Source organism: Hyperoodon ampullatus (genome assembly GCF_949752795.1).
Source record: "Hyperoodon ampullatus genome assembly, chromosome: 12".
Taxonomy (NCBI): domain Eukaryota; kingdom Metazoa; phylum Chordata; class Mammalia; order Artiodactyla; family Ziphiidae; genus Hyperoodon; species Hyperoodon ampullatus.
This window is the reverse complement of record NC_136925.1, coordinates 67,267,852-67,291,488: the sequence shown is the minus strand read 5'-3', so window position 1 is coordinate 67,291,488 and position 23,637 is coordinate 67,267,852. Positions and strand designations below refer to the sequence as shown.

At 35.4% G+C, this 23,637-nt stretch overlaps 2 protein-coding genes across 4 annotated transcripts in view; both read right to left on the bottom strand.

Moving 5' to 3' along the window:
• The window catches only part of VTA1 (vesicle trafficking 1), a gene marked incomplete at its 5' end in the record, with an annotated part of 70,250 nt that extends 59,151 nt beyond the window's left edge, over positions 1–11,099 (bottom strand). For 2 of the 3 annotated variants that reach the window (XM_079716553.1, XM_079716554.1), the window contains one exon: positions 10,979–11,099. In XM_079716553.1, coding sequence (XP_079572679.1) covers positions 10,979–11,099 — 121 coding nt within the window. The remainder of the gene's footprint in view (positions 1–10,978) is intronic. The other variant, XM_079716555.1, reaches the window with a different exon arrangement.
• Positions 11,100–20,312: 9,213 nt separating this feature from the next.
• Positions 20,313–22,174, bottom strand: GJE1 (gap junction protein epsilon 1; the record flags this gene model as incomplete). The annotated part of the gene is made up of 3 exons (XM_079716109.1): positions 20,313–20,708; positions 21,276–21,458; positions 22,136–22,174. 3 exons carry the CDS (start codon positions 22,172–22,174, stop codon positions 20,313–20,315), a joined length of 618 nt encoding a protein of 205 aa, XP_079572235.1.
• Positions 22,175–23,637: the final 1,463 nt, after the last annotated feature.

Here is a 23,637-nt window from a genome sequence, read left to right as displayed (position 1 = left end):
ATGAATAAAATGCGTAGAGAAATGGAACATACACAAAGGAACACAAATGGACCATCCAGAGATGAAAAATACACTATCTGAAATAAAAAATTTACCGGACAGGATTAATAGTAGTTTAGACACCATAAAAGAAAAAATTAGTGAAATTCAGAACACAGCAATAGGAACTACTTAAAGCAGGGAGAAAAAGGATTGAAAAGAGAAACAAAAACAAAACCGGAGTTTCAGTGAGGTGTGGGAAAACACCAAGTGCTCTAACATACATGTAATTGGAATCCTCCCCTCCAAAGGTGGGGAGGTGTGGCAAAAACAATTGACAAATTAAAATTTTTTAACCAGTAAAAATATCTTTCAAAAATGAGAATGAAATAAAAGCTTGTTTCACAAAAGAGAAGCTGAAAGAATTGGTGGCAATCCTACAAATGAAATGATAAACTTTTCAACAGGAAAGAAAATGATACCAGATTTAAAATGATCTACACAAAGGAATGAAGAGTGCTAAAAATGGTAATTATGTGGGAATATATTAAAAATTGTATTTCCTCATTTGATGAACCTTTCTAAAAAGGATGGTTAAAAAATAAAAAATATATTCTAGGGTTTATGGTATATGTATAAATAAAACGCATAACAACTACAGGCAAAGGACAGGACAAAAGAAAGCGAAGTTCTTAACTTATATGTGAGGTGTTATATGATAGTAGACTGTGATAAGTTACTGTAAATGCTAGAGCAACCATTAAAAAAATTAAAACAAAGAGGAATATCTAATAAGCCCACAGTGGAGGTACAATGGACTCCAAAGTGTTTCCAAAGAGAAACAATTAACTGGGATTAAAAAACACCTAAAAACCAAAAAACCTGGACAAGCCACAGAAAAATACATGATGAATTGAATTAAAGTGAGAATTTATCTAGCACTGAAACCTGTGCTGCTCAGAGGATGTAAGCTTTCACTTTGAACAATCATAATTGTCATTAAGAAAAGGAATCTTATCAAAGATGATTTAAACTTGCATGGGTGCCAAACATAAGACAATGACAGATAAGGACAAGTTACTTGACTACACTGATCCTGTCCCCTCAACCTTAGAAACAGGTTGAAAGAGTCTAAAACCAAAATGATTTACTTTACTCAAAAAAGAAGTAATTATTGGGCTTCCCTGGTGGCGCAGTGGTTGAGCGTCCGCCTGCCGATGCAGGGGACACGGGTTCGTGCCCCGGTCTGGGAAGATCCCACATGCCGCGGAGCGGCTGGGCCCGTGAGCCTGCGCATCCGGAGCCTGTGCTCCACAACGGGAGAGGCCACAACAGTGAGAGGCCCCCGTACAACAAGAACAACAACAACAACAACAAAAAAGAGTAATTATTAAAACGACTATTTTACGATATAAAATGCATGTCCGCATATATGTTTGCAAGAACAAAAAGAATGGAGTACTAATGGATAAGCCAGTAGTCCAACTTTCTGTGCGAATTTATTAACCTGTCATTGCTACAGTAAAGTATCCCGAGTCAGCTTATAATAAAAAATGATAAGTACTTAGAGGACTATGATGGGCTCAAATTAATTGTTACAGGTTCAGAAATCAGAAAAAAAAAAAAAAAAAAAAAAGCCACTGCTTATTTTCATTGGCTTAGTTAAGCTTATCTGTCATTAAAAAAATCCAATTTCTGTGTAACAACAAAAAAATAACAGGCAACTGATTATTAATCCTAATATCCACCAGCAAGCAAAAAATCCAATATTTTCCAGCCTTTATTTAAACTAAATTAAAAATTTACACTTGTGCATCTTATAACATCTTGTATATGAAATATACCATACGTATTTACAACTTCCTGAAAACTACATTTAATTTTCCTATGATCACATAAACATGACTCTGAAAGAACACTTGTACACTTTCACTGAATGTCTATTGACTGTACAATATCACCCCCTAGAGGAAACTTTAAAAAAACAAACTTGAAACTATGTATTTAGTTACTTAAGCAAATTTAAAAGGAATCTTTCTACTTTTATCCACAACACCAAACTTCACAGAATCAAAATAGTTATCATATGGTGCCCATGCTTAGTAGAGACTCAAGTATTTTCTGGCTTCATTAAGGAAAAAAAACAAGAGAGAGACATACAGAGCTCAGAGATATGTTAATAACATCAAGCCTGTCCTCCATTTCTACCCTCCACTTACTAGGAATCTTCCAGATTACTGCATTGGCTCCCCCTTTCTTTTTCACCAATTTAACTAGTCCCTTTACCTTCACTCTGTAAGTGGTATTCTAATTACTACCTACTATCAACAATTTTACATATAACCATTTCTCATCTAGTATCTGTCATTCAGGTCCTGGGCTCCATCACTTACTAATAAAAGGACCAGGATAACTATAAGGTTCAAATCAGACGCCCTGAAGAAAAGTATTGTTATTAATGCCAAGAGCTACATAAATGTTAGTCATCTGGCCCCTTTATTCAGTGACAGCTATAAGGCCAAAGTTCCCTGTAGGGACCATAGTTGCCTTAAAATTCAGATCAATTTAACATTTTTGGAGCACTTATTCTTTATTGTGTAAATATGTCTAGTGGCCTAGCACTACCTGGTACAGTAAATGAATAAAGAGCTCCCAGCAGGGTGCAGCCTTCTTAAGTTTACCACCTAGAAAACACAATAGGCAAATGAAAAGCAATTAGGTAAAGCCATACAGGCATAATGAGGACACAGAGATGATGCACCTTAAAACTAGGGAGTTTAAGAGAAGGTCTCCCAGAAAAAGTGACATTCAAGCTAGTATCCAAAGGATAAAAATGAAGCGGGGATGGTAGGGAAGGGAAGAGGGACCAAGGGAGAGAGACAACGTTGGAAGGCTTGGAGACAACAGAAATCCAGTAAGGTTCTAGAAACGGAATGAAATTGTTTGATTAAAACTACAAAAGATGATGCCACGTTCAAATCGTAAGTGGTTCCTAAAGGCACTTATATTTTTTTCTGATAGTCAGATGGAGCTACCACAAGTACCTTTAAAAAATTTTTGCTTTTAATAAAGCTTTTGTTTTTTAGTATTTATGAGACATGCCCACTTACAGAATAGAAAACATTAAAAAAAAAGACAATCAAAAGAAAACCATACATAAACCTAAAAGCCACAATTTCTTCTCCAAGTGTATGTATGTATGTACATATAAGAAAGTTCAAATCGTAGTATATATATAATTTTATATCCTGTATTTTTATATCAATTTTCTCCCATGTTACAAAAGATGCTTTCTAATTTTTAGATGATTACATCACTTTCTATCTAATGGATATACCATAACTTACTTAACCATTTCCACAATGATATATATTTAGGTTGTTTTGAGCTTGCCACAAATGTATAAATAATCATTCAGAGAATTCTGCATAAAGTTCCTAATATATTAGTGATTATTTCCTAAGCACAAGCTTTTCAAAACTGGAATTACTGAACATCAGGTAGTTTCACAATTCCATACACTCTGACAAAATGCTTTCTAAAACTATGAATCAACTCACACAGCCATGTCAATGAAAATTTCACCATATACTCATTTGCACTGAGTTATAACTTTATAGTCCAAAAAAGGTATGCCATTTTAACTTACCTGAATGTTAATAACTAGTATTCTCTCCTTTAGTAGTACATACATATTCTTTGTCCATTTATCTATGGGGATCTTAGTTTTGTTTTTGTTTAAATGGATTTATGTGAGTGTTTTATATATCAGGGATATTGGCCCTTTGTCTCTCATCTATTGGAAATATTTTTTCCTAATGCAATGTTTTTATAAATTGTACTGTTTGTGTCACATATAATTCCTAAATGTTTAGTTAACTTTATCATTCTTTTATTCTGTGTTTTTTTCCACTAAACATTTAAAGCAGAACTTTTTAGTAGCAACAGGGATTACCTGCTTGAAGTAGAAGGTAGGAAGCTACGTCAATAGCTTAGATATAAGGTGAGGGGATGATATCAGACAAACTAAGGAGATAAGTAAAATTTTAAACATTTGATGACTGGTTGATTGTGACAGGTATGAGGAAAGGATGGGAAGGTTAAATTTGTAATTTTTAACCAGTAAATTTGAAAATCTGACAGATATGAAAGATATTCTAGAAAACTTTAATACATCAATATTAGCTTAAGTCGAATTTTTTCAATGTAAGAAATTGACAAATATAAGAAATAACTTCCCCCCAAAACATAAAGTTCTGGCTATAACAGGGTAACATGAAGGATTCTTCTTAGGAAACTGCTGTCTTCACTATGGTGATGGATACATGAACCTACACCTGACAAAACTATTTAGAACTAAAAACGCACACGCAAATGAATACATGGAAAACTAGGGAAGTCTGAATCAGATTAGTGGATTGTGTCAATGTCAATATTCTGGTTGTAATACTGTACTATAATTTTGCAAGATATTACCATTGGGGCACAATGGGTAAAAGGCACACAGGATCTTCTGTATTATTTCTCACAACTGTATGTGGATCTACAATTATCTCAAAATAAAAAGTTTAATAAAAAAAATCTAATGGGATTCTTTCCAGGAATGAGGAGATGTTCCAAATATGAGTAAATTTAATAATTTGTTATTATTTACTACATTAAAAGGTTCAGAGAAGTAAACACTAAGCATATTAGTCAAAAAATAATCTGATCTATGGTGTTTCAACACTCATTCCTGACTTAAAAAGAAAATAAAAGATCAATTAAGAAATGTAGGAATATTAAGGTAACAATTAAAAAAATGATAAAACAGGGGCTTCCCTGGTGGCGCAGTGGTTGAGAGTCCACCTGCCGATGCAGGGGACATGGGTTCGTGCCCCAGTCCGGGAAGATCCCACATGCCGCAGAGTGGCTAGGCCTGGGAGCCATGGCTGCTGAGCCTGCGCGTCTGGAGCCTGTGCTCCGCAATGGGAGAGGCCACAACAGTGAGAGGCCCGCGAAACGCAAAAAAAAAAAAAAAAAAAGATAAAACACTAGAGTATTCCCATTAAGGCCAGATATAAATCATTTTTGGAAATCACAAAATACTGGAAAGGAGAAGGCACAATGAGCACATCCTATGACATATCTATGACTTAATCTAATACCCACAAGTCATAAAATACTGTGTTTTGAAATTCTTTTCATTACGTTTCCTTACTGTAGAGTAAGAGCATGTGAAAAAACTAAGAATTACCGTGTAGTTCATTAATTCAATCAACAGATATTACATGTAAATTACATAATTTAAATTATCCACCATGGCTTAGGTACTGTATTAGGAGTTAAGAGATTCAACTAAGACATACTTCTTGCTCTCACAGAGCTTACATTCTAGTAAGAATGGAATATTCATAATATTTAGAACAATGGCTTTCATTAAATATTTATGAATGCCAATTATGTGCCAGGTGAAAAAAAGGTATCAATCCCTGTCTTCCAGGAGAATCCAGGAGACAGAAAGATAACAGTGTTATAACACAACGTGATCAAGATGAGGGACATATGTGAAACAATTTCTAGACCATTCTATGAGGTCAGGAAAACCAATTTGCAAAAAGTACTGAGTCCATAAGCATAAATTAGTTAGATTAAGAGGAAGTCAGAGGGGATTCCAGGCAGAGAGCAACATATATAAAGCCTCAGAAATAAGAGAATATGGAACTTTTATAAATCGGCAAGTACTTTAGCAAAATAATCTTGAATTTTTTTCTCACAAAAAATTCTTCCTTGCTCTAGGGATTTAGAATATTTTCGTTTGCTCTAAGTTTATAGAAATGTATCCCTTCACAGATTTTTCAGTTGACATCTACCACTTTTCATCAGAAGTTTAAACAGGTAAAAAAATGTAATTTCTGTACTACATCAAATATTGACATCTAAAAATTATACCACTCTTTCAACTGTAAATACCATAGCAATTTGGTATCTATTATAATCTATTTTAAGATACAAAAAGCTCTTTTTTTAAGAGTCAGGAATAATACACTGTTGTATTTTCTTTTAACCCATATTTCTATTTACTTATCCTATAGAATTTTATTATAAAAAATGTATTTGTATGCTTAAAAGTCCTACTTGATTATCCTATCATACTGCTCTGCAACAGAAAGGATATAAAAATTGAAATTCTGACAAAATTTCCTGTGAGAGAAGGTACTATGTGTTAAAATATTTCTTCTGGAATTGAGTTTTGGCAATTATTATTATGTATAATTGATCAAGACAACATGATTATTTATTTTAATAATCATTAAGTATAAATAGTACAATTTTCTTGGAAATGCATCAAATAATGAGTTAAACTGCCTATCTATGAATTAATATGATTTATCCTCATAATGAACCAGGGTAGAGTATTGGTTCTATTCCTACTTTCATTTTTATGACTCTAACAAGGGAGAAAATTCATTCATATAAAGCAGCAGATGAGAATGGAAGCTCTGTCACAGCAAAATCACTGAATTCTTTAAATTCCTTCTGGGTTATAGGCTAAAAACCACATCATCACTTATCAAATAATATTGTTAATAATCTCTCTTAGCTGACATTTTAATTAGGTCTGCCTCAAAATTTGTTTTAAGACTAGAAAAGAATCTGTCACCCCATCATTAGAGTATTCATTTTCTCAATTCCTGTGAAGTATTCAGAAAAGATCTTATAAAGAAAGACTCAACATTTTCTTTCAAAGGCTTCTTTTTATTCTAAGACAGTGACACAGGATTGGGAAAACGGAAATACTGTTCATTTCAACATCCGCTGGCAGGAAAAAATTTTTTTTTAATATTTTAATTTTGTCACTTGTTTTAAATGTATTTCTGAAAAAACAAAACACTTCAGAGCTAAAGATTTACCTCATTTAAGGAGAATGTCCACCATTTTACATAAATGACAAAACCAGTTGTTAAAGCCAAACCAATCAGCCACTGGAGGTTTACTTTTTTCAGAAAAATATGACTTCTCTAATTTGAATAAATATGTTCACACGTCCCCACAAGCCCCATCTCATTTCTGAATTCTAATTCTAAAATTTTGATAACCTACAGACCTTTACATGAGCTTGTGACTTGGATGAAGTAAGGCACTGCCCCACTTCAGCATTTCCCTTTTGTTTCGTACCTCCGGAATGACACTTTGGTAAGGAACAGAGAACAAAAAGGTAAGGTCATATAATGAAAACTCTTACCATTTTGAAACTTCAGAACACCTCAACACAGGCCAATTTTGAACATGAGATGTTACCCTTAATATATATACATACAAGTGTAAGAGACTCTGAAATACAAAGAAGTTTCCACTGTGGTACGTTCATGTCCTTGTCCCCACAGCTAACCCTCTCCACACCATCTTGCACTTGATCTTGGTCGCACACTGTCCCTCTGCACTCCTCTGGATAAAATCCAAAATGACCAAACAATGGCTGCTAATAGCTAAGAACAATTCCTTCTTCTTCTGAGTTTCATTCTTGACTGCTCCCCTTATAAAAAGTTATATGTTAGAATGTTCCTTTGACATCCTTTCTTTCTCATGCCCAGCATTTAAAAATAAAAGCTTATTCTTTGCTCTGACTGGTTTTCTTCCAAATAAGACAGAGAAAGATAGGAAGCTCTACCTAATACCTTAATTAATGGAGGTTTCACTAATACCAGTCATTTATTTGAATTGTCCCTTTTTTCTGGACACCCTGGAGTATTTTCCACCTTCTCCTCCAGGGAAATACACCATAAAAATGATAATGAGGCATCAGAGTATGTCCTTCTTCTTTAAAGTAGGAGAAGGGCAATTGAGAACAGGAGATGATTAAAAAAAAAAAGAAGAAGCATACTACTTTGCTACCTTGACCAAAGGAAGTTTGTCAGGAAAGAAACATACAGAAGTTGAGAATTGTGAAAATGATTCCTGTAGAATTATTTGCATACTGAAGTTTGAAGAACACTGGTTTAGTACGTCTAGAGCATAAATTACAAGGAAAAAAGTCATCATGAGCCATCTTCTGTTAGACAGCAGAATCACACCTAAAATATAACATGCACAGGAATTATCAGACAGCAAATATAAACGTAAATATTTTTTAAAGCATTTAAAGAAGTAAGAGTGTTTTAAAAACACAGTTAACAAAAGATTATCAGAAATGGCTAGCTGATTTAAAAACAAAATGAGAACATCTAGAAATAAAAAATGGAAATAGAAACTCAACAGATGGGTTCTACAATAGGATATGTGGAGGTGAACACGGACCTAAAGAAATTATACAGAATGTAGCACAGAAAGAAAATGGATACAAACTATGAAAGCATTAAGAGACAAAGAAGCTAAAGGAGAAAAATGCAACACATACCTAATTAAAACTGCAGGAGAGAATAGAGATAGCAGAGAAGCAGTACTTGAACAGATGATAGTAGAAAATTTTCTAAATTTAATGAAAGACACCAACCTACAAACTCAGGAAGCCAAAGTGCCAAATAAGGTACACAAAAAGAAATCAAGGCCTAGAAAATCAGAACATGAACCATAAGGAAGAGATTAATAAACTGGCCATATTTTAAAATTAAGAACTTTTGCACATCAAAGGATTTCATAAATCGAGTGAAAAATCAAACTATAAACTTGGAGAAGACAATCACAACGCATATACCAAAGGATCAGTAGATAGATTATTAAGAAAAGACAATGAAATAGAAAAACGGTCAAAAGCAATAAATAGGTATTTCAAAAGGAAATCACAAATGGTTAATTAAAATATGAAAAGATGCTCAACTTTATTAAGGCTCAGTGAATTGCAAATTTCACTCAAATGAGACATCATTTCACACTCGTCAGATCAGCAAAAATTTAAGTCTAATAGCAGCAAATATGGTTGAGTACATTAGCATTCATTTTACTGTTCCTTACATAGATTATATATGTTCTTTAACATGCATATGTTTCATAACAAAAATATTTTTTAAGTGTCACCTGGATTTAGCAATAGAAATGTTTGCTCATGACCCTGCTGAGAGCAATTACAGTGAAATAATGGGCATGAAAACCAGACCGCAATGGGCTGAAAAAGTTCTATGAGATAAGGATGTAAAGACAACTACAGACAATTATTTCAAGCTTATCTTTGAGGCTGGGCAGACAGGACTGCAACTTTAGAGGAATGTCACAGTGAGAGCTCCTTTTATTTTTTAAATAAAGGAAACTGGGGCAAGTTTAGAAAGAAATAGCAAAAGAGGGAAGATAATGACACGGGAAATAAAGGGTCTCTGGGCAGTCACAAAGGTATATAATACAAAACCCATAAACAGGGATTAGCTTTACACAGAATCAAGTGTTCCTATTTCATTGTTATAAGAGATAACCTCTTTGACTTTAATCACATCGTTTTTCTCCTTGCTCTATCACTCGTTACAATGGTCACCTTGATCCTCCTTCAAGCAAGACTTTTGTGCTTGTTTCCCCCTCTATGGAGAGTACTCTTTCCCCGGTGATGCAAAGCCTGCCTTTCACTCCTTTCAAGTCTTGCTCAGATGTAAACCCAGTGAAGCTCTCCCTGATCAGTCTAAAAATGAAATCCCTTCCTCACTTCCTACCACCCTACTCCTGGTACTCCCTATACTTTCCCTGCTTTATTTTTCTTTGTAACCTTCTAATATTCTATATAATATACTCATTTTATTGCTTAATCTCCCCACCCCATAGTATGTAAGTTCCATGAATGCAGGAACTGTAGTCACAGTGTCTGGTAAGGCTCATACAGGTAGAATCTCAATAAATACAAGCTGAATGAAAGACTAATGGTCCCTACTTGAGGAACCTCAAAAACAAGTATAATGGGAAAATGCTGTTACGATTTGAACAAGCTGAGGTAAAGCCATGAGAGTAATCAACTTACTGCCCACAGAAGTGGTGCCATTTGAGTTAGACCCTGAATCATAAAGAGTTTGCCAATTGGAGAAAAAAGGAAGACGGTCCAAGACAGTGAAGAACGTGGAGGTTTGAAAGGGCCTTGCAATTTGAGAAATGAAAATGGGGTCACCTGGAGTATGGCAGGGATGACAGTGGACCATTTTTTAGATAATCTTAAAACGTCCACAATAGAGGACATATTATATTGAGCTTCTCAAGGCTAAAAATCCTTTTCAGAAGCTTTATAGTTGCTTAGTCACATGTTTTATTTGCAGTAACATTAGAGTATGGAATAGGAAATAAAGTTTACCGGACCTACTCTCTTCACTGCAAAGGAAAAAGTGTCAACAAATTTAATCTGTGTTTTTCATCACCTGTAGATTATAAGCATCACAGTCAACCAAAGTGAGACTATTGCTACCAAATGTCTCAACCCCAGGTATTATTCAAAATCAAGACTATAAATTCTCATTGGTGGGACAGGGTAGTTTGAATGCAGAAGGGGGAATGGACAAATCCAAGTACTTGTTTTGTAGCAGCTACTCTCTCTTTATGAATTTTTGAATGGGTTTGCATGTTGTCCTAATTCACCTGCCCTTATTACTATAGTTTCAACTAGTCAATCTTCCTTTTGTCCACATCACTACTGTCTTTGTGACACTTACCTTCGTTTTAGCTCCAACTCAATTACTTAACTACCCAGGTTATTATCAGGATTCCCTGGTGGCAACAGGAGGCTCTTGTGTGTACACGCAGGAAAAAAAAACCCTTAGAACAATGTGTTCCGGAGTTCATGAGCCCAAGTATTCTGTTTAAAAATATTTAAGCACAAGACTGGATAGGTGGTGGACACCATGGTCCTTGTGAAGTTTTGCCTTTCTGGGGCCTTCGAGGGGGCGGAGAGAGGTGGAGATCCCTGAGGAGGGAGGGGCCCCAAGGGATTCCCAGGGCAGGTCAGAGGTCAAAGCTCAGATCTAAAGCTAGGGGAGCGGGGCCTGCCTTAAGAACCAGGGGGCGGTGTGTGGGCCCCGGAGGGTAAGTAGGGCCGCGGCGACTCGGAAAGACTCACAGTAATAGGCCACCACAGGGTCCCGCTTGTCATGCTCCTGAGCCGTCCTCAGATGATGCTGTATGCTCTTAAACTGTGGGGGCAGCGGGGGCAGCACGGGCAGCGGGGCAAGCGCCGCCATCTCCACTCCAGGAATAAGCCCTTTTTACTCGCCGGCTGCCGACACTTCCGCTTCCGTCTGGGAGGGTGCGCGCACTAACGCGCAGGCAAATCCCGCCCATTTTCCCGTTGCTCCGCGAGATCGAGGCAACTACGGGTACCCAGCAGGGACAACCTCAGCGCGCCTGGCTCGTAGCAGCTATAGAGCCCAGAGGAGGTGGAGCAGCTTGGCTGTGATACCGCCTATGGCACCAGCGCTCCCTGCTGGCCGCTGGCCGGAGGGAGAAGAGATTTTGTTTTATTTCTCTTCTGTTTCCAGCCTCTACCCGCCTTTTGTGGCTGAAGGATGGGTAGAAAGGGAAAAACAAAAAGAAAATAATGTTTGTTGATTGGGAGAAAAGGTAAAGACATGAATTGCCTTTGGTATCCTTCAGGAATTATCGTTTCCAGTACCTCAGATTATATTAATAGCGTCCATAGAAGCTTTTCTAATTTCAGAAAGTTTAAATTTAATTCTTGCGTAAGATGAGAGATGATGTGTTTCAGTTTTAAATTACACTCTTCTGTATGGGCACATTGGATAAAACAACCAGATATTTTTTCAACATAAATACTAACACATTAAGCTTAAAGAAAATTGAGCTTTTGTTCTGAGCTGGAGAGCGTATACACTAGTGAATGAATAATTTGTAGATCGTTTGTTTCTGGAGAGTAATGAGCGATTTGCAAAGTCATTTGACAGTTACTATCTTGTCAATGCACAGATAAGGCGTTCAGGTTGTAGTTCTTGCTCAATGCTGCCGACTCATACCATTGTAGGTAGGCATCAACTTTTCCTTCTACCATCAGTGACGTCATCAGTTCTTTTTCTCTCCTCTCCAGCCCATGCTATCAGGACTTTACACTTTATTTACCTCCTCCAGTAACCTTAATCTTTATTTCTTTATTTTATCTCACTCCCCAATTTTGAGAGTTCATCTTAAAACTGGTTTTCATTGGAATCACACCATCTCCAAGAAACAAGATCTCAACTCAAGTTTGAGGGCCAGTGCCCTCGTGAATCATCAGTACATGGCTGATGTTTTAAGCCTTCTCCACTCTCTTCAAGTCAGACCCTCTAGCCTGATTGCCTTGGTCAGAAACTGCACTTCCTGCTACTGAAGTTAAGTTCACCAAATATGAGTTGTTTCACCTCTTCCCTGCCACAACAAAGCAATAATAACTAGCTAGCAGTTTGCCAAGTATCTACTGTGTATCGAGCATGTTTCTAGTGACTTTAAATCAACTCATTTAATTTTTACTACAACCCTGCAAAGAAGGTGTTATCATTTTCATTATTTTACAGGTAAGAAAAATGAGACACATAGAATTTATTTAACTTGCACCAGGTCACAGCTAGTAAGTATGAGTGTAAACAAAGTAAATATTAACAACATGAAGTTAATTTTTCTGGTTGATGATTTACAATTAAGAATTTACTGATATTTTGCTATGAAGAAAGACCTAACTCTCTTCCATCCAACTCTGATCAGTTGCTGAAGGACCTGATATCACCCTCCAGGTTGGGGCTAGAATCTTGGCAAGTTAGGGGAGGGCAGAGATAGGGGATAGGAGCAACCACAGGAAGAAGAAAAGGGAGAGAGACCGGAACTGACTGGTGTTTTGGTGGGAAAAGTTAAATGTTCTGCACCATTCCCTGGACTCCAGTGTACTCGTGGTCTTCTCACAGCAAAACTTTCTGTTCTAATTGTGGTCACCAATATTTTGATGGGAAACGACAGGGCTCAACCAATGTAATAAGGGTAGTATATACTATAGCTGTCTCTTTTGGGTACACTCTCTATGGTAGAAATTTGTCTTCCAGTATATGTCACTCACATTCTGATTGTTTAGCATCCCCTAAAATAGAGTTGTTTTTTTTCCCTACAGTTACTAGCAGAAGACTGAAAGAGAAGACCAATGACTTGGTCAGGTCCATTACACATCCATGGCTGAGACAGGGGTAGAGGTAAAAAATTGCTTTTTATTTTTTCAACATGGATATCTGGTTGTTCCAGCACCATTGAATTAAATTGGAGAATTTAAAAAAAACAACAACTATATATGTGCTGAACTATTTTTGGTCTCTATTGTTCCTGTAATCAACATGCCTATCTGCATACCAACCCTACTCTGTTTTGATTATTGTAACTTTGTAGTAAGTTTTGAGAATACATAATGTAAGTTGTCTACTTTTACTTTTTCAAAATCATGTTGGCTATTCTAGGTCTTTTGTATCCCATATAAAATTTAAAAGCAGCTTATGAATTTCTACAAAAGCTTTCTGGGATTTTGACTGGAATTGTATTGGATCTACACATCAATTTGGAGTGACCGAAGTTATAAAAGATTAAGGCCTCTAAACCATGGACTTGGTTTATTGTTTCACCTATTTAAAACATCTTTAATTTCTTTTTTTAAATAAATTTATTTATTTTATTTTATTTATTTTTGGCTGTGTTGGGTCTCCATTGCTGTGTGTGGGTTTTTCTCTATTTGCAGAGAGCGGGGGCTACTCTTCATTGCGGTGCATGGGCCTCTCATTGCGGTGTCTTCTCTTGTTGCGGAGCATGGGCTCTAGGTGTGCAGGCTTCAGTAGCTGTGGCTCACGGTCTCTAGAGCGCAGGCTCAGTAGTTGTGGCACACGGGCTTAGTTGCTCCGCAGCATGTGGGATCTTCTCGGACCAGGGCTCGAACCCGTGTCCCCTGCATTGGCAGATGATTCTTAATCACTGAGCCACCAGGGGAGCCCTAACATCTTTAATTTCTCTCAACACCATTTTGTAGTTTTCATTGTACAGGTTTAGCACATCTGTTGTAAAATTTATCTCTACCTGTTTCATACTTAATGAATAATATTATAAATCTTATTTTAAAATTTAAATTTCCTTTTTTATTGCTCTACAGAAATTTTAATCTTGATAACTTAATTACAAATTCTAGTAACTTTTAGCACATCCTTTAGAATTTTTTATTTACATGATTATGTCTGTGACTAAAGATAATATTTCTTCGTTTTTAATCTGTATATCTTCAATTTTTTGTCTTACTGCATTTATTGAATAAGTATATATTAGATATATATATAATTTTTGTTTTGTTTAGTCTTATTGGCCTTCAGTTCAATGTTAAACAAAAGTGGTAAAAGTACACATCCTTACCTTTTTTCCCGATTATACGGGAAATTATTCATTCTTCCACTATTAAATAGGATATTTCCTGTAGGTATTTTTAGATGCTTTTTATCAAGTTTAGCTACTTCCGTTTTACAGTGAGAGATTTGGGTTTTTGTTTGTTTGTTTCATTATAAATGGATGTTATGTAATCAAATGCTTTAATCCGCATCTATTAGGATGACTAGGTGATTTTTTTCCTTTATTCCATTAATCTAGTTGAATTACATTAATTGGTTTTAGACTGTTAAAAAAACTTTTCATTCCTGGGATAAACCCCACTTGAACATGATGTATTATCTTTATATATATATTGCTGGATTACATAGCCTATTTTTGCTAAGAAGTTTTGATATCACGGTTATGCTGGCTCTGTTAAATGACATGGCAAATAGTCCCTCCTAGTTCCTAAAAGAGGTTGTGAAGTATTATTTCTTAAACATTTGAAGGAATTCACCAATGAAGCTATCTGGGCCTGATTTTTTTTTTTCTGGGAAAGCTTCTGATTTTAAATTCAATTTCTTTAATAGGTATAGAGATATTCATGTTTTCTGTTTATTGTTGAGTCAGTTTTTAGTAATATGTGTCTTTCAAGGAATTTTTCCATTTCATCTAACTATCAAACTTATTGGTGTAATATCATTCATGGTGTTTCCTTATAATCATTTAAATGTTCTGTTGTGATGTTTCTTTCTTTTTTCATTTATGATATGAGTAATTTTCTTTTTCTCTTTTATTATCTCAATCTGTCTAGCTAGAAATTGGTCAGTTTTACTAATCTTTTCAAAGACCAGCTTCTCCTTTCATTGATTTTTCTATTGTCTTTCAGTTTTCTATTTCAATGTTTCATGCTCTTATTTTTATTTCCCTACTACGTAATTTGTTTTTAAACTGCTTTTTAAAATAATTTCTTGAGATGGAAGCTAAAAATTCTTTTTTTCTAACATAATATATAGAACTTTTAAAATGCTCTCAAGAACTGTTTTAATTGCTTTCCACAAATTTTGATAAATTGTGTTTAAAATAGTTTAAAATTTTCCATGTAATTTCTTCTTTGATCAATGGGTTAATAAAAATGTATTGTTAGTTTCTCAAATATTTGGGCATATTTCAGATATCTTATTTTTATTAATTTCTAGTTTAATTCTGTTGTGAATTAAACAAAGTCATTGAGACTTTATCAAGACCCAGAAAATGAACTTTCTTGGTGAATGTTACACTTGCACTTGAAAAAAATGTATATTCTGCTGTTGTCTAGTAAGAGTGTTCTCTAAATATCAATTAGTTCAAGTTGCTTATTGGTAATGTTTAAGTGTTCTGTTCCCTTCCTGATGTTCTACTTTGTCAATTGATTTCTGATGAGGAATGTTGAAATCTTTAATTATAATTGGATTTATTTCTCTTTTCAGTTCTAGCAGGCTTTGCTTCTTCTATTTTGGCACTGGTGGCATACACATTTATAACTGTTATGCTTCCTAATGACATTGTGAAATGTCTCTTTTATCCCCGTCATTATTCTTTGCCCTGAAATCTTCTTGAGTTTTCTCATATTAATGCAGCTAATTCAGCTCTCTGATGCTTACTGTTTGCATGATATATCTTTTTCCACTTTTATTATTATTTATTTGTAAAAATATTAAAATGTTTTAAATATTAAATATTTAAAGTGGGGTCTCGTTAATAATTTGATCTGGATTTTTTTTTTTTAATGTGGGTCTTCCCTGGTGGCGCAGTGGTTGAGAGTCCGCCTGTTGATGAAGGGGACACGGGTTCGTGCCCCAGTCCGGGAGAATCCCACATGCCGCGGAGCGACTGGGCCCGTAAGCCATGGCCGCTGAGCCTGTGCGTCCGGAGCCTGTGCTCCGCAACGGGAGAGGCCACAACAGTGAGAGGCCCGCATACCGAAAAAAAAAAAATGCAGTCAGAAATCCCTGTTTTGGTTTGGATTGCTAAGATCTTTATATTTATTGTAACTGTTGATATTTTTAGGTTTAGTTCTACTACCTTGTTATTGTTTTCAATTTGTCCCATCTGTTTTTTTTTCCTTTTTGTCTTTTTGGTCATCTTTTGGATTAATTGAATGTTTTAATTTCTTTTGTTGGTTTAGTAGCTAAACTTTTGTTGTTTTGTTTTTCTGGTTGTCTTGTATTTAATAGTATACATCTTTAAATTATCACAGTGTACTTCAAGTGATAATATATAACTTCATATATATTATAAAATCTTATAAGGATATACTTCCACACTTGATTTGATATGCCACACATAGTTTTTTCAAGAACAATTTTGGATTTATCCATCGTAAGCTGTTTGTTTTCTAATTTATTACTTCCTGTCTTTATCCTTATTAAATTATTTTTGTTTTCCTTAGTTTTAGTTTGAAGTTCTTACATTTGCTGTTTGAATTACATTTATTGTTTATTTTTAAAAAAGAAATGTATTTTCCACTGTCAATTGGCCATGCACTGCAATTTTGGCAATATCTTATAGGTTTTAATATGTAATATTCTGACTGTTGTTCATTTATAAACAAACTGAAAAACTTCTGGTTGAATTACCTTATTTGACCCAACAATTTTTTATGGAATAACTTTAAATATATTTTCAAGTGGTTAGTTATTTGTTTAGCTTTGACATTCTTATTAATTTTTTCTACATTTGAAGTTTAGTTAGAAAAATCACTTTTTATATTTTAAACTATATTACATATATTTAAATATCTTATATTTTATAAATGCTATATTTTTATGTAGCATTTATTATCCAGGAGTATACAACTGTGTGCTAACAATCCTGATATAGTTACTAACAAAATGAAATCGTAGAATAATATAGATCATTAAGGAATTGAAAAGACTGTCCAAACCAACTCTCACAGGATCTGAATCTTTACACATAACAATATGGACTGTGTACTTAAAAGAAGCAGGGGTGACCAGGGTTCCTCTAGTGGCTTAGAAATGCTATCCTTCCTCCTTGTGAGTTGAGGAGAGAGAGTCCAGGGCTAAAGAGGCTAGTTTTCATAGGACAGACTACTGTGAGGGAGAAGCTACAAAGCATGAGAGCTCCAGAGATCTGTAAAGGGTCTTCGACTGAGTCCTGATCAGTGTAACATCTTTAAACATCTTTGCAGAAAATGAGCTACCTGAAAGGATTAAAAGAAACAATACCCAAGATTCACACAGAACTGAGAATAGTTACTTTTTCCAACAGCTAGGGTAGAAATCCCCTTAAAAAGGAGCATACTTTGACAATGTCCTAGGATGAATCAGCATAAGAATAAATCAAATTGTTCGCCTGTGAATGGGCAATGATATTAGGGGAAGTCTGTTGGTTTTTTTAAAAAATGATCTTCCCTTAGAAAAATCTTGAGAGGCAAACAAGAAGAATGTCTTTTTGCCCCTTCTCCCTTCTTTCCCTGGGCACAGCAAAAACCTGTTTCCTGTAGCTACAGCAATTTCTGTTGTAACCATGAGTGCAATGGGCCAAATGTTGTGTCCCCCAAAATTCATATTTTGGAAATCCTAACCTCCAATGTGATAGTATTAGAAGGTGGGACCTTTGGGAAGTAAGTAGGTCATGGGGAGGGAGCCCTCATGAATGAGATTAGTGTCCTTATAAAAGGAATCCTAGGGAGCTCTCTGGCCTTCTTTCCACCATGTGAGGATACAGTGACAAGTCTGTAACACAGAAGACGGCTCTCATCAGAACCTGAACATGCCAGCACCTTGATCTCAGACTTCCATCCTCCAGACCTATGAAAAATAAATTTCTTTTGTTTATAAACTATCCAGTCTAGGTATTTTGTAATAGCAGCCCAAATGGACTAAGACAATGAGTCAACCACCTTGAGGAAGGAATTCAAGAATTTGAAAATGGTGGAAAGATACCATCTCCAAAGCACCAAAGAGGCATCTCATAGAGCACTCAGAAACATTTTGCCTTAGTAACGGGGCAAAATTAGCCCTTCAGTAAGGGCTACACTGGTCCCATCTAATAAAGCTTAAAAGGAAGTACAAAGGATCAACTGTTTCCAAGTAATTTAACTGTACCCCAGAATAAAATTTAAGAATTATTTATGGGAAGACAAAAATATTCAGCATCCGACAAGGTAAAACACACAATGTCTGGTATCCAATAAAAAATTACATGCCTTCTAAAGATGCAGGAAAATATGACCCATATTGAAGATGTATGTGTTTGTGGGAGAATTGGTAGGAGCAGTCCACCCTAGGTACAGGCAATAAAGGGTAAATTATCTACAGATAATTTAAAAATAATAATAAAACATACTAGACATTGTTGCTGCTTATTATCACTAAGGGCCAGTAATTCTAAACAAAAACAATGAGCAAATAGTCTTTCCCTTCAGAGGAGGCTATTTCCAACAGCCCCTAGCCTCTTGTCATGTCACTGTGCCCCTCACTAGAATATGATCTTATAAAGGTACTACATCTTGTTTATCTTTGTATTTGAACTTTTAATGTGGTACATGTTTAATAATCGATACTATGCAACTATTTGTTGAATGAAGGTAAATTGGATTTTTTCTTGTGCTTTTCTGTGGAGAAAGCCTCAATGATTTAAAAATTAATGTAGAAATTCATGATATCAACCATAGGTTGAATAATGCTTAAGACAAAATTGAAAACCTCAGTTTTTGACTGACTATACTTATTTCCCTAATAAAGCACCAGTATAAGGCAGTCATACATAAAGTTTTTAAATGATATCATATGGACATGATTCTTGGTAAGATAGGCAGATAAAAAGAAATGCACTGAATTAATATAAAATTACCTTTGACAATGTTCTTGGTAGCCTGGATGGGAGGGGAGTCTGGGGGAGAATGGACACATGTATATGTATGGCTGAGTTGCTCTGCTGTGCACCTGAAACTATCACAACATTGTTAATCGGCTGTACTCCTTTATAAAATAAAAAGTTTAAAAAATTGCCTTTGAAATCATTTCATAGCTATTTAGGAAGTCTAGCTTAATATAAATATAACTTACTATTTCAATAGTCTTGAATATAGAAACTATAGTTGTAGGATATCTATGAGCACAGAGGGTTTTTTTTTTTTTCCAACAAGCAACAAGGAAATCATGCACAGTATTTTCCATAGCATTTTTTATTTATTTGGTGGCCACATTACCATATCATTTAATATTAAAAATTTCAAGAAAACAGTATGAGTATAATATTAAAAATGTAAGTGCTCCATTTCTTCAAGTTAGTCATCAAATTATAGAATGACTCTTTTAATAATTAATTGACAACTTTTGCACTTAAATAAGTTATATTTTACATGAATACAACAATAATTACATCCTCAAAGTTTATGCTGCATAGTTAAATGGAAAGGGAAATAGCTTTATAGTTAGGAAAGCTGAATCCTAGGATTGCATATATTAATCTCCCTGAGCCTCATTTTTCTACTCTGTGTAAAAGAGTTAATAAAAGTTTTTCTGGCCATAAAATACTGTGATTGATTAAGATGTTGTATATGAAAGAACTCTGTAAAAGTACTATTTAAAAATGAGTTGGGGTTCCCTGGTGGCGCAGTGGTTGAGAGTCCGCCTGCCGATGCAGCGGACACGGGTTTGTGTCCCGGTCCGGGAGGATCCCACATGCTGCGGAGCGGCTGGGCCCATGAGCCATGGCCGCTGAGCCTGCGCGTCCAGAGCCTGTGCTCCGCAACGGGAGAGGCCACAACAGTGAGAGGCCCGTGTACCGAAAAAAAAAAAAAAAAAAAAAAAAAAAAAAAAGAGTTAACATTAGTTCCATGTATGTTTCCTAATGTGTGACAAAATTAAAATGGAACAAAGGTTTTGTTCAAGAATCCCTGCCTTAGAACTGAGTATTGTATTTTATACTAGACATAAATTTTAGACATGCTGAGGTTAGTTTGAAGAACAGATATTTATGTTTGAAATTGAGATACTCACTGAATTAGATAAAACTAAATAAAAATCGTTGATAAATAATTGTGGCATGACAGTAGGTAATCAACCTTTTGGTCATTGCCTAATTAGAAAGCATAATCTTCTAAATATTATCTCAAAAATCTCAGCAATACATAAGACTATTGTAATTACAGTAAATGTATACATTGCAATAAGAAAAACGGTCTTCTCAAAGTGTTCTGGCACCATGCATTTTATAGTAGTAAAATTTTTCCCAAGAGACACAGCATCACACAGGTAGAGAGGTTTTACTTGGAAACCAAAGAGGTGAATCTGAAGCCAAAATGCTACCACTTCTAGACTAATTCTTAATAAAACAGAGAGGATATAAATCACAGTGTAGATGGGCTTTTGAAGAATGCATTCTTGATTGATGCTTTTACATGCAGCATAAAGATGAAAAATAGCTCCAGGAACCAGGACAATCACTAGTTGTAATGCCCAGAACACCTAAAGTATGTCAGAAATATCTTAGTCAAATCAGTCAACACGTAATGAAAAAATACACTAAAAAAACCCCAATAATTCACTGACCCTCAATAGAGGCTAATTTAAAAATTCTAAGTTTTGTAAGTCTTACGAGGATAAAATTAATATAATGAAGGTGGTAATGCTGGACATAATCTCATTTAATTACCAAGATGTTTAGAGTTTAAAATTGTAAACACTTAGTATTTGTGAAAAAGTAGTCATATTTTACTGTCATCACCTACCAATTACTAATAATGATGAAATATGTTATTTTAGTATCTACTCAATTTCCATTTCTAATTACAAGCCGGGAGTATAATTCTAACATCAATAGATAATAGAATGCTGGACTTGGAAGAAACTCTTGACCAACTCAAATTAATTTACCTGAAATATACAGCTAATATTTTTAAAAGGTAATTATTCTAGAAATAATACCTGTTAGAATATTCTTCATCTTATTATGACATTATTTTACATTTAAAAAGAAAACAATTTTATCTGGTGTGGAGTAAGGTTTACATTTGTGCACACAGAAATACTTACTTGTGGAGTGATTGGCCTGAACTGATTGTAACAGAAGAGGTTTATTTCTCTCTTGTCTGGATCACAACTGAAGTGCAAAGCCTCATTCCCATAGACTGCAAAGCCTAACACCCCGAGGAAGAACATTCGGACCGATCCAAAGAAAAGGGTGTGGAACTGACCGATCACAGTGGGAGGCTTCATCTGTTACAGTTTTAGGAGAAAAAAAAAACTTTTGAAAACAAATATTAAAGGGGGATATTTTAAAGTATGTTTTCATTATCACATTTTAAAAAATTTAAGATTCATAAAGTTTTGAAGAAAGACAGAAACTTAGAGATCATCAAGCCAAATTCAAATCCTGCATTTTGAGATTTCTTACCCTTTTCACTTTGAAAATATGAAGTGCAAGTCAAATAGGGACTTGTTGCTAATGACATAAATAATTTTGGAAACTTGTAAAAAGCTTTGAAGTTAATTAATATCCCTTACCCCTGTAATCCTTCTGCAATAAAATCAAGGTAATCTTAGTATATCTAGTACCTTTCTAAAAAATTAGATAATAAATCCAACATTAAATTCATTAGTATACACACTATCTTAATAAGCAAATAATGTTTATTTAGTTGTCATTACAGCTTCTCTTCTCAATTATCAAATTGAGAGAGCGATCAGCTTTAAAGCACCAACAGCTAAAAGTACTTCCTGAATTATTCTAGTTACAGTTATTTAAATTCAGAATATGTTGAAGTAAATGGTTGATATATATATTATTCTCCATACATGTAGAGGACCTTATTCATCAGCACTCATGCAAATCAGGTTAAAATAACAGATAGGACTCATACAATTGTTGTTGCTGCTGCTTGTATGATACTTACACATCCTTCATAGAAGTTTTTGATGTAATTTAGAGACATGTCTCAGGAGATGTTATCCCAGCATCCCTGTGGGTTAATCCTTAACCCACATTGCCAGTTTGTTTCTGCCAGAATCAAACTCTTATTTTCTGTCATAACTTTTACAACAGAAAGCACTTATCACTGCACATTTCTCTCCCCTCCTCCTTTTCTTTTTTTTTTTTTTTTTCATAGATCTCTGGGGCTCCAGTCAACTTTCCTCTCTCCCTCCCCAAACAAAACAAAAACAAAGAAACAAAAGAGTAGGGCATGTGGTCAATCTGATAATCCCTTGATTTACACTGTCAGCATAGCCAGCCAGCCAGACAGGAGTGCCAGTAAAGCAGGAGGCCAGGCCGGCAAGGGTTCTGACACTCAGTGCCTCTCAGTTACCTAAGAAATGCCTGTGCGTAAAGCAGTGGACTCTTTAGCTTAGAGTTTTCTCTGAAATGTCAAGTGATTTTTTTTTTTTTTGGCTTCCTTTTAGGTATGTCTGAAAAGATAAGTATGTGGGAAATATTCCTGATTCTTTCTTGTTTACTTCCATGGAATAAAACTGATTTCTGGGAAGTTTATGGAACTGTAAAGCAGGTTATGATAGCTATTACATCACTGAATATTACTAATGTGTTACTATCTTTGTCTTTTTGATGAATACTTACCACAGACATGGAAAAATCTGCAGTTAGATCTTGATTCTAAGGAAAAAGATAGGATACTGCTAACCAAGATAAGACCTGGATCTAGCATAAATCATGTGAATAATCCCACCTTTCCTTTCTTTTTTTTTTTTTTTTTTTTTTTTTTGCGGTACGCGGGCCTCTCACTGCTGTGGCCTCTCTCGTTGCGGAGCACAGGCTCTGGACGCGCAGGCTCAGCGGCCATGGCTCTCGGGCCCAGCCGCTCCGCCTCATGCGGGATCCTCCCGGACCGGGACACGAACCCATGTCCCCTGCATCGGCAGGTGGACTCTCAAGCACTGCGCCACCAGGGAAGCCCCCACCCTCCCTTTCTTTTGTCCTCAGTAGACACATCATCTGCTAGAGATGGTTATGGGTACTGAGAAGGAGCAGGGGCCAAGAACAAGTGGCTGCCTTCTAACTGATAATACATCTGCTTGCTACCTTCCAGCCACCTATAACACTATTCAGCTAATGGTTGATCAAACTTGATTTCTTCACCTGCTTTTCTCATCTTTGTTTTGTTTGCAATCTGTGAAAGTGATAACTCCAATTGACTTCATTGCTCTTGTCAGCAAGTAGAGAAGTGATTGCATAACACATGTAGTTATAACCAATGAGCAAGAGGCAGTGGCCTTTTGAACCAGACTGTTGTACTGGATAGGAAAAAATAAAAATGGGCAATGTAATCACCCCTCAGAACTGTTGAGTAAGAGAAATCGGTATATATTCTCATCTTCTGTGAAACAGAATTCCAGGTTCGCTACGTGTTGATTCCTTCGAAGGGGTATCCAAAAGCCAAAA